The sequence below is a fragment of the Maniola jurtina genome, chromosome 2 (genome assembly GCF_905333055.1).
Source record: "Maniola jurtina chromosome 2, ilManJurt1.1, whole genome shotgun sequence".
NCBI classification, from domain to species: domain Eukaryota; kingdom Metazoa; phylum Arthropoda; class Insecta; order Lepidoptera; family Nymphalidae; genus Maniola; species Maniola jurtina.
The window spans coordinates 4,186,888-4,198,577 of record NC_060030.1 but is presented as its reverse complement, the minus strand read 5'-3'; the positions used below and the strand labels follow the sequence as shown (position 1 = coordinate 4,198,577).

Below are 11,690 nucleotides of genomic sequence, written 5' to 3'. Positions count from 1 at the left end.
GGTGGTATCCAGAGCCGTAAAACCAGTTAATGAAAAAAAAATCGGTGGTCAAGTCAAGTGTCAGTAGTGTCAAAAATAGCAAAAATAAAAATATTCACGTTTTCTTTGCTACGATAAAAATAATTATTTTGTATTGTATTGTGAACTATTACTGAAAATGCCAAAAATTAAAGCTGAGAAGAAATCAAGGATTCATAATGAAGTCGCTAAGCAAGGTTCGCAGAGTGTTTATAGGTTACAATAGGTTGTTGTATTTCTCCAAATTTTATTTTCCTGCTAACATTAAATCTATTTATTGTAGGAATCCAGTTTAATAAAGACTTTGGCCAACATATATTGAAGAACCCTCTCATTATAACCTCAATGTTAGATAAAGCTGGATTACGGCCAACAGATGTTGCTCTTGAGATTGGACCCGGTACTGGTAACATGACAATAAAAATGCTAGACAGAGTCAAGAAAGTTATTGCATGTGAAATTGATACAAGGTAGTTATTTTATAACTGTTCTTATTACAAGATTGCCATTGAAATGTTTATTTCATGAGAAATCATTTTTCCTAGATATCACTTAACTATAATAAATATCAACCTTATTCATTTTTAGGTTAGTTGCAGAACTTCAAAAGCGTGTTCAGGGCACACCATATCAAGCAAAACTTCAAATATTGGTTGGAGATGTTTTGAAAATGGAATTACCATTTTTTGATATCTGTGTTGCCAATATACCATACCAGATCAGCTCTCCTTTAGTTTTCAAGTTGCTACTTCACAGGCCATTCTTCCGATGTGCTGTTTTAATGTTTCAACAGGAGTTTGCCCAGAGACTGGTTGCCAAGCCAGGGGATAAACTGTACTGTAGGTTGTCAATAAATACCCAATTGCTGGCAAGAGTTGATATGTTAATGAAGGTATGAATGAGATTTTACTATGAGCCAATTAATTTTATTTTTAAAAAGAAATTAAATCTTGCAGTACTATAACTAAATTAGTCACCCATCAATAGTACTAAAATTATTCTTGTTGTTAATGGCAGACAGTTGCCAATCATTTCCGTACACTGCAGCAGTTAATAAATAGTCAATACACACTTTAGTCATTTTTACATCAACTTATCAATTTAAACTTACATAAGTTTTTTGTATCTTTGGTACAGGTTGGAAAGAATAATTTTAGACCTCCACCAAAAGTGGAGTCAAGTGTAGTGAGGATAGAACCCAGGAATCCACCTCCACCAATTAACTTTGTAGAATGGGATGGCCTCACAAGGATAGCATTTGTGCGCAAGAACAAAACTTTATCTGCTGCCTTCAAGCAAAACACAACAATGGCTGTCCTTGACAAGAATTATAGGGTTCATTGCTCATTGAACAATAAGGTAAAAATGATTTAGTTATATTATTGTAATGAATGGCTAGTTTAATCATAAACACTTAAAAGTTACAGAAATGCAATGTTGTGTGACAAATCAACAACTTTTTTCTTTTTTGCTGACAAACATAGAAGCTGAATTTTTATATTACAAAAGATAAAGTTAATATAGGTTCATAATAATTTAGTAAAGATCTGTTTTCTCTTTTCTAGGAAATACCAGAGGATTTTGACATAAAAGAAAAATTACAACAGATTTTGTTACAAGCTGAGGCTGATCAATTAAGGGCAAGAACAATGGATATTGATGACTTTATGAAATTGTTACATGCATTTAATTCTGAAGGAATACACTTTGCATAACAGAAAATGAGTTTATTTTAATTTAACTTCAATTAAATATGCAGTGCCAAATTATCTACTTTATTTATACATAACATTACTATCTACTTTGTAAAGACAGATTTGCTGAAACCCCTATCAGCATAGTCAGAATCCTTGCTACGCTCTGATTTGAATGGAAAACCAGGTTGTCCAGGTAGCACCATTGGTTTAGTTTTTGTAATTCTCCACCCTCCTTTTTTAGTCCAGTCCTATTAAAATAAATACAAGTTATTAATCATACTGAGGCTTGGGTGTAGTTTCAAGTTAACGTTAACTACATAAATCTGTCGTTTATCACACTAATATTATAAAGGAGAAAGTTTGTATGTGTGTGTGTGTGTGTGTGTATGTTTGTTACTCCTTCACGCAAAAACTACTGGACAGATTGGGCTGAAATTTAGAATGGAGATAGATTATACCCTGGATTAGCACATAGGCTACTTTTTATACCAGAAAAAACCTACATCCACGCGAACGAAGTCGTGGGCATCAGCTAGTCTACTATATATAGCAAAGCATGATTTAACACCTCCATACAATTTTGGCACTTCAGTGTCGCATTTTAATGTCAAAGTTTTTTTTTTAAATTATATAGACTAGCGCTTGGCTGCAATCAGACCTGCTAGCAAGTGATGATGCAGCCTAAAATGATGGAGCGCGCTTGTCTAGAAGTTGAAGTCTCTTGACTTGAAGATACCCATATTAAAAGTGGGAGGGAAAACTGATGCTGGAAGGGCAAAGTGTCACTTTTTAACTTAAAGAAGTATAAAACAAACATTATTCAGGCTAGTCTATCATACTTACATTTCCATGATATTTAAAATAGTAATGGATACACAAAACACCCACAGTAAATAAACCTATTTTTCCTGCGATGTATCTGTAATCTGCTGCACGTTGCTGTCCCTGTGACAAAATATTAATATTATTTTGTGTGTAGTAGATATAGTAAAACAGAATTTTTTTCCAAATACCAAATTGACAAAAATTATCATCCTTAAAACAGTGATGATGGTCATAATATGAGGGGAGATTATAATTGTATTATGTAGGAATGATACTTGCAGTGAGGACTTAACTACTGCATTAGAGTCACATTCGTTGATAGCTCTCTTCTATTCTTGTGCATTTTGTATCTTCTATCTTATCATCGAGAACTGACATACGCCACAATATAAGTACTGTTTTCATGCCAGTAAGGTTATTGTTGTTATGTAATCTTACCAGTACAGGAGCAAGCTTGTTGTATAATACATCCAGGGGTTTACGATAGAGACGACGTATAGGATTAGTTCGCTCTCTCCAGTATTCTTCAACATGTACAGGTTCGTTTGAAGCTAATACTTGGTCTTGTAGCCATTGCTTGCGCCATGCCCTTTCGGCATCAGTCATACCTATACATCTCTCTCTTTCCGATGCCACACGACCAGCGATGGTCATGGGCTTCACGCCTGCTGTTTGAGCCATCTTAAATCCTAATACTTTTAGCAGTAACTAATATTTATTTGTTTTGAGACCCCTTTCCTTCGTTTCTTTTAGAAAAATCAATGAAATGACATTGACAATTTGACTGTCAAAGTTCTGTCAAATGAGGCGAATGAATTTGACAGTTTTTAAACCCGACTTTATGGCTCTGGATTCTAGCCATTTTGAGTCTTGGTTTGACAAACCAAGTTCAGTGTTGTTGTTTTTTAAAAACTTGACTAATTTTCAAATTAGTCGATAGGTACTAGAGCTAATTTCTTAAACTGGACCCTTTCAAGTAAAAATTTTTATATAGACCTGTGAGGATGATACTGCCATTGGCGCAATTAAAATGCCATAAGCCTACGTTGTCGTATTTAGTTTACAAATTGCGAAAAACCAACTTTTTGAATTTCGCGGGCAGGCCCATCTCATGCCCCTGATTTAAGATGGCTCAAACAGCAAGCGTGATGCCCAGCATGTGCCCAGCATGCTTTCGTTCTAATAAAATTAGCACATAGTGATTACGTACTCTTTGAATGAGCATGTCTACATTAGGCAGGAGGCAGAGTGACATTTGAAATGTGTTTGACAATTGACACTTGACAGTGACTAGCGACAAACAGACAGCCAAATTGGAATTTCTATGTAAAATATTTTCAATTTTCATCAAACTTCGTAAATACTAATAATTTGTAGCTGTACAGCATAAAACTGATCGTTAAAGAAAAAAGATCACGATGCCGCGATATCACACTGTAGAAATTAATAAAACGGAATGGATTGTACCCGAAAGATACCAAATGCTTACACCTGTAGGATCTGGGGCTTATGGTCAGGTTTGGTATGTATTTATTTAGAATATATTATAGGCAAAGTGCCAGTATTTATTTTTGATTTGATTTTTTAAAATACTGTAGTTCACCGCATTCAAGTAGTTTATCCAGTAGAAAGATTTGCATTTGGAAAATGAAGTTGCACAAAGTCTGTGTGGGTGGAACTGGTTCTCTAATATGTCTTGTCTGTCATTCTTAAAATAATTTAATGTACAATTTCTTGAAAAGTAGTTGTAGATTAAAACTTAAACATAACTTTCTGAATTAATAATAATAGTTAAGACCAAACTTAATAACTACACAACCATAGATAGACACATTTATACATTAACAAAAGTACCATGACAGTATTAACTATTCTTATCAATTGCTAACAGGCGCCTCCTGCTAATTTCACTCACAACTCCTGATATTATACCATTTGTGAGTGAATTTAGCGGAAAGTGCCAAGGTTCAAAAAAGAACTTTGTTAGCAATAATGCATATGTGTAGCTTGATGTAAAGTATGTGAATGATTTGCAGCTCAGCAATTGACTCCTTGCATAACATGAAGGTAGCAATAAAGAAATTAGCAAGACCATTTCAGTCGGCAGTGCATGCTAAGCGCACATACAGGGAGTTGAGAATGTTGAAGCACATGAACCATGAAAATGTTATTGGTAAGTTCAATAAGCAAAGACTGTATGGAAATGAAAGTGATAGAGAGGATGGTTTGGACATAGTAAGTATCAACCAGATTTAGGGTGTGGAGTTGCCTGCACTCTATATATTTTTACCTGACAATGGCAAAGCCAAAGGGAAGGGTTAAGACAAAGTACCTTATGCCCGCTACAAATAAACCTAAAATCCTTTCTTATGGATGTCTTTGTTATAACAGCTATCTGCAAGCCAAATTTCAGCCTGATTGGTCCAGTAGTTTGAGCTGTGTGTTGATAGATCAGTCAGTCAGTCAGCTTTGCCTTTCATATATTTAGATGTAATAGTTGTGATTTTTGTTCTTAGGATGGGATGCACCCATTACATATTATATGAGTTCTCATTTTGACCTTCATACAACTATACAATTCCAGGCCTGCTAGATGTATTTACTCCCGAGAAGAATCTTGAAGAGTTCCAACAGGTATACTTGGTGACCCACCTGATGGGGGCAGACTTGAACAACATCATCCGCACTCAGAAGTTGTCCGATGATCATGTGCAGTTCCTTGTTTATCAGATCCTTAGAGGGCTCAAGTATATTCATTCAGCTGGAATTATTCACAGGGTATGTGAAGTATTATTATATTTTATAAGTATTATTGTCATTTAATGTTTTTTTTTAAGAATATTAGCATGATATATCTATCAATAAATTAGTATATTCATTGATACAGTTATAGGCTTGATTAAATAGAAATAGAAAGATTTATTATTCAAATAAACCACTGGTTCGAAATGCCTTTCCTGCTGAGACGAACCAGCAAGTATCTTAACAGTTGCTCTTTTCAAAGATTTCATTTACAATGCACTAAAAGACATCTATTATACTTAAACCACTGAACACTCTTTACCTATGTATTTGGGTTTCTTTGTGACATCTCAGTTATTTTAAGGACCTCAAACCTTCAAACATTGCTGTCAATGAGGATTGTGAGTTGAAAATATTAGATTTTGGTTTAGCAAGACCAACTGAAATTGAGATGACAGGATATGTGGCCACAAGGTATGTTTAGCATATAAATTAAAATAATACATATTAATGTAATGAATTTATTAATTATATTTATGCTCATTTTTTTAGAAATCTTTTATAATGAAAAATAAAAAGAATCCTATTCAGAAAGAGGATACCCAGAAAGCCTAATTGCGTCTTTAGGCTAATAAATAAATCATTGATAGCGTAAATGTGAAAATGTGTCTGCCTGTCTGTTACATTTTATTGCTCAACTGCTGCACTGATCTTGAGAAAAGGCGCAGAATGGCTGGCATTCTAGAAACAGACAAACTGTTTATCCTGTTAAAATCAAACAGTTTGCATTAAACAAACCTACACAAAGCTAAGAGTATCAGCTATAATTTTAAATAAACAGTACTTTTAGATTATTCATTATAGACAATTTTTTATTTAGCACAACAAAATTGATTATAGGTGGTACAGGGCACCCGAGATCATGCTTAATTGGATGCACTATAATCAAACCGTAGATATCTGGTCTGTGGGTTGCATTATGGCTGAACTACTCACCGGTAGGACACTTTTCCCTGGTACAGACCGTATCCTTTTTAAAGTCATTTATAGTACTGCCACTTTTATAAGTCGTCTCGGCAAAATTCGTTCGCGCTGACTAAATCCAAATGAACGTCAATGAAATATAGCACTTATTGCTGGACGTTAAGGTTCTAAAAAAGAAGAACAGAGGACTTACGCTATGTCGCTCATAATTCGCGCGTACAAATCATGGCGCACGAAGACAACAACCAATAGTGGACAAACGCGCGCTACTATTGGCTGAAATATTTTCGCGCCATTCAAAAATAAGATTTCTGCGCAGGTACATCGGCGTTACTCAATAAGTGGTAGTACTGTATCTAATTTATAATTACATATTATCATAAACTTTTATAATGATGAACTTGTTTTCGTGTTTTGGCTTTTAGCGTAGTTATTGCAAATGCATTATACTTTTTATTTTAAGAAAATTTGTGAAAACGAAAGGTAAGTTTGCGTATTGCATTTTAGTGTAATTTTAGATTGCTTAGAATTTGAGAATACCTATTGTTGTTTAGATATTGGAGCCTATTTTCATACTTAAAAAAATCATGAAGGTGAAAAATACCATCAATGAAAATGGGCAGTAGTACTAAATCATTATGATTTAGCATGACCACTAAAAAGCGTCTCTTGCAGTCTTAAATGGATTCACGAAGTCGATAAAATCGGTCATAGAATTCATTATCCGTGATATTGTATTCTTGAAGTGGTCATGCTAAGCCTGCTGTAATCATGTTTGACCATCAGGCTAGGGACAACATTATAGTACCATATTCGCGTGCACAAGACGCTAAGAAAAATACCACGTTACAACCAACAGCTACATATTTTGCCCACAGCCTTAAATGCTTTTTGTGATAACATTGTCTGTTAGCTTATTTTATTACGTTCTCTATGCTTTTCAACCTTAATCGAGGAAACAGATATCCATCAATTAAACTTGATAATGGAAGTACTCGGCACACCCGCTCAGGAATTCATGCAGAAGATATCATCAGAATCTGTGAGTATATTTACATCAAAAATTTAATCATTAGATTCGCCCTCAGCCTTTACTCACATCAAAATTTGTCTACAATGATCTGAGGATCAAGGTGCGGATCAACAAATTCTTAAAAAGCCGGCAACATATTATTGGCAGTTCCTCTGGTGTTGCAAATGTATATATGCTCATTTGTTTGCCATTTAAAAACTTAATAAGTTTCTTAGCAATATTGTTCTTTGTTAAAAATTGTATGGTTTTTATGACAATAACAACGTTTCTGAGTATCTTACCGACAAATTCCAAATAGATTGAATATTGAAACCCGGCATTAGTTTAGCTATTACGCAGGAGAGAAAGAGTACAAGTGAATTTTTGCTCAGTATCAAGGCATATCTAATGATTTTAATTTTTGATTTGTAAAACAATGGGGTATATAATGGATAATATTCGGTGGCAATGTTTTATTATTTACTCTACATGTTAAATGTACATACCTACTGATATTTTCTAGAAGTCCATAAGCAGATGTTAATTTTTTTAAACCTGCTTTCTGACTCATAGTCTTAATTTATCTTATTGTTTCTATATGAGGTACCTATCACTTTAAATTTTCATAGAATATATTTGGCATGTCTGTTATATAGATAAATAAATAATAATAAAAATTGATTTCTTGTTTGCTTTAAGGTAATAAGGTAAGTTAAGGTTATAAGACCTGCCTTAGGCCGGCCGCATATTATCAGAAAATATCTGTTCAAAAAGTTTTTCGTCGCGCTCTCTCTGAACGAAATTCTGACAGTCTAGTACAAAATGTATTAGCAGTGTCTTCTGAGGTGCTTGAGATTTTTCTGACAGCATCTCTGATAAAATGTGGCCGGCTTAAGAATGAAATCTGATCTGCTTATGAGCTTTGAATTTTTTATATGGGCTATTTGTATATTATGGGCTTTACATTAATATTATTAAAATTTGGCTTTATTAAACTGTCACACTATGCTTGTGTAAGTTTGGTGCTTGCCTTAACCTTTACGCGTTCAGATATTGACCATCTCACAAGAATATTGTTTTTGTGCGGAAAACCTGATCAAGAAACTATTGACAAAAAATTAAGTGAAGAGGTAAGCTGACTATAAAGTAGTACAAGGTTACCTAATACCTTTGGATGTGTAAAGCTTCGGTCTAACTGGATGCAATTACTTCAATGAATTTGTAAGGAAGTGTTCAGATCAACGCGGGTAGTCGCATCTAAACATTCGCGATTTGAGTAGGTAAGTAAATTCGCGTCCCGCATTCCGAGCCGAAATCGGCTCAGTTTGACCGAAACTTTTCCTGAACGATATTTTTCTTTATAAAAAATACTGTAAAATATGAGATCCTATTTTTTATTTAAAAAATCTATTATAAGCTGATTTTCAATCGCTAGATAAACTTTAAGTGACGAATGACGTTTTTACATTTATTCATATACAAAAACTGTCAAAACGTCAAATTCATTCCTAACTAAAGTTAGTTGACGTTTGAAATATTGGCTACTAAAAACTAGACTAAAAAAATAATATTAATAAAAAAAACTAAGTACCTAAGTGGGGCCTACCTACTATTTAACATTTTAAGAGATTAGGTTGGAGTTTTGGATACCAAGGGATATCAAAACCAGTATGTATAGGATGCTATTGCTTAATGCTTTATTACATTACATAATTTAATATCCTAATAATTCGGTATAATGTGAATGTTATTCTTACTATGGAAAAATATTGACACAATTGTATGATAGCTTCACTGTGGAAATGACTCATTTTGTTTCAATTAATACATAATTTACAATTATCGCTTTGTTTTTGTGTACAGTATTTCTTACTTTGTGAGTTGTGTGACTCATTTTATTGTGTTGTGACGTTTTGATCTCAGCTCATTATAATGCGTAAAAAATTAATTTTCACGCGCCATTTTAACTTTGTATCAAATATCATGTCAAAAGTACGATTTTAGTCCTTATTTCAAAGGTGAACCGTACTTTTCACATGACACTGTTGACCCATAGAGTTAAATGGCGAGTGAGAAGTCAATTTATACAATCATTTGTTAGTGTTTGTCCCCACTCTCAGACAATTATTATGATATTAAAACTTTATGATTTATTTTTACTTTAACAATAATTATTATTGTTATGATTTCATCTCAGAACATGTGAGAGTATCTGTCCTCCTCTTTAGAATTCTTGAATTGATTCACAATGGCAAGAAGAGATTTGAAATTCATGGTAAGCCTACAATGAACTACAATATAAAATCTTTATAAAATATGGAAGGAAGGAAGTAATTTAATGGAATGCGTCCAATGTAGGAATAGAGTGATCATCCTTGACTGTCGACAAGAAGCATTTAAATAAATTAATCAACATGATGATTTTAGAACATGTTAAATAAAACGTAAATAGATATAATTATAATTTTTTTAGAAAAAATTTAACATTACAATAAACCGTGTATACCGTCTAGCTACATTCTACCGTCTACGCTAGACGCTAGAAGCAGTGGCCGTAGTTTTTTTAAATTACTAAATAGGGTTGTGCTTGACTGCAATCACACAAAAAGGAGAAGATGCAAGGTGGAACGCGCCTGCCCAGAAGATGCCTATTCACTCGTTTTGAATGTACTATTCCATTTTCTAGCAGCGAGTATCAGAGACGAGGAAGCAAATCGCTTCGTACGAGTCCGTAAGATTTCGACTATGTAGGGGTGTAGACTATGACCTTGTGGTTCGATAGTAAAACGGCGAGGGGGAACTAGGTCGAGTAGTGGTGAGAAGTTGTCTTTATTCCGACTGCAACGTTTCCAGGCACGCAACTACATCCAGTCGCTGCCCACGCTGAAGCGGCGCGACTTCCGCGAAGTGTTCCGCGGCGCCAACCCGCTCGCCATCAACCTGCTCGAGCTCATGCTGGAGCTCGATGCTGACAAGTGAGCGACGATACTCATTCCTGAGACTCTTCTTTACTAAATCTAAAACACCGGCCCAGTGCGAGTCAGACTCGCGCACCGAGGGTTCCGTACTCGGGATTTTTTCCGACATTTTGCACGATAAATCAAAAACTATTATGCATAAAAATAAATAAAAATCTGTTTTAGAATTCACAGGTAAGTTCATATGATATCCCACTTGGTATAGGTAGTTATTTTACTTTGAAAGTTGAAACACATTTTTTTTAAATGATATAACCACAAATATACGGTTCTCGGATTTTTTTCTTAACTTGTGCTATAAGACCTACCTACCTGCCAAATTTCATGATTCTAGGTCAACGGGAAGTACCCCATAGGTTTTCTTGACAGACACGACAGACGGACAGACAAACAGCCGATTGTCGATCTGTTTTTGAAGCAACTTGATTTGCGCCATTATTGGCTCTGATAGCAGCCGTGAGATTACTTGCTACTAAATGTTAATTATAAGATATCTATCAATATAGCGTTAACACGATCGGTGGGGCGCTCCTAATGGTCATCTAGAAATAACTGTCATTGTGTTTGCTGCAGACGCATCACGGCAGAGCAAGCGCTGGCGCACGAGTACCTGGCGCAGTACGCGGACCCCACGGACGAGCCCGTGTCCGCGCCCTACGACCAGAGCTTCGAGGACATGGAGCTGCCCGTCGACAAGTGGAAAGGTGAGCAAACTTCTTTTTTTTTTTTAAAGAAAATAGTACATATATAGAATATTATACAGTAATAATATATGTCTCTTTATTTTCCTTTGTTTTAATAAAAAGCAGAATTACTTTATTTGTATTATTTTCTCTTGCAGAGCTCGTGTGGCAAGAAGTGGTAGAGTTCAAGCCGCATCCGCAACACATGAATACAGTCATCGAAGTTAACCCTTCATAATTACCAATCGCGAATCATTATTGCGAATAGAAAGCTAACATTATTTCAAAGGCAATATTTTTATATGATTATAACGCCATAGGTCGTTACAAATAAACGGGCTATAAGTTCTAAGAGTCAATTTTCATACGTATTACAATATACGTGGTAAAAACGTAAGTTTTATCGGTCAGTATGTTATGTTATAAATTATAATACAAGCTACAAGGTGTAACCAGAACGCTAGAAAAAACTTAGTGTTATTATAATACCTTAACATAATCCAATGCCAATAACTATTTGCCTTATCTTGTAGTTTTAATGATTTAGGTTTAGTATTTTTCAAACCCGCAATGCATAGCGTGCAAAACTCGGGTCAATGCCCTGGCTACGACGCGGCATTGACTCCGATTGGCCTATTTACGTAACGTTGGTTAACCTCTAGCGTCATTCAGATGTTTAATTTGCAATATATTGTGAACTTTTAAAAATATAGATTTTATTTTTTTCGCGTTTTTTGTGGTACTTTATAAA

At 34.7% G+C, this 11,690-nt stretch overlaps 3 protein-coding genes across 4 annotated transcripts; 2 read left to right on the top strand and 1 right to left on the bottom strand.

Annotated features, from left to right (window-relative positions):
• The first annotated feature begins 48 nt into the window (after positions 1-48).
• On the top strand, positions 49-1,740 carry LOC123870355 (probable dimethyladenosine transferase). Its single transcript, XM_045913622.1, has 5 exons — positions 49-215; positions 302-488; positions 607-910; positions 1,156-1,377; positions 1,584-1,740. Exons 1-5 carry the CDS (start codon positions 158-160, stop codon positions 1,731-1,733), a joined length of 921 nt encoding a protein of 306 aa, XP_045769578.1. The 5' UTR covers positions 49-157; the 3' UTR covers positions 1,734-1,740.
• Positions 1,731-3,315, bottom strand: LOC123870467. The gene is made up of 3 exons (XM_045913795.1): positions 2,979-3,315; positions 2,559-2,660; positions 1,731-1,963 (listed from the first exon to the last, which is right to left on the bottom strand). Exons 1-3 carry the CDS (start codon positions 3,219-3,221, stop codon positions 1,817-1,819), a joined length of 492 nt encoding a protein of 163 aa, XP_045769751.1. The 5' UTR covers positions 3,222-3,315; the 3' UTR covers positions 1,731-1,816.
• Positions 3,316-3,809: 494 nt separating this feature from the next.
• LOC123870311 (mitogen-activated protein kinase p38b) lies at positions 3,810-11,365 on the top strand. 2 transcript variants are annotated; one of them, XM_045913565.1, is made up of 9 exons: positions 3,810-4,062; positions 4,577-4,713; positions 5,125-5,318; positions 5,647-5,756; positions 6,183-6,307; positions 8,329-8,408; positions 10,132-10,253; positions 10,830-10,960; positions 11,098-11,365. In XM_045913565.1, exons 1-9 carry the CDS (start codon positions 3,959-3,961, stop codon positions 11,175-11,177), a joined length of 1,083 nt encoding a protein of 360 aa, XP_045769521.1. In that variant the 5' UTR covers positions 3,810-3,958; the 3' UTR covers positions 11,178-11,365. The 2 variants fall into 2 exon arrangements, with proteins under 2 accessions (XP_045769521.1, XP_045769512.1); XM_045913556.1 differs by lacking the exon at positions 8,329-8,408 and adding an exon at positions 7,229-7,308 and having other exon boundaries at positions 3,811-4,062.
• The last annotated feature ends 325 nt before the right edge of the window (positions 11,366-11,690 follow it).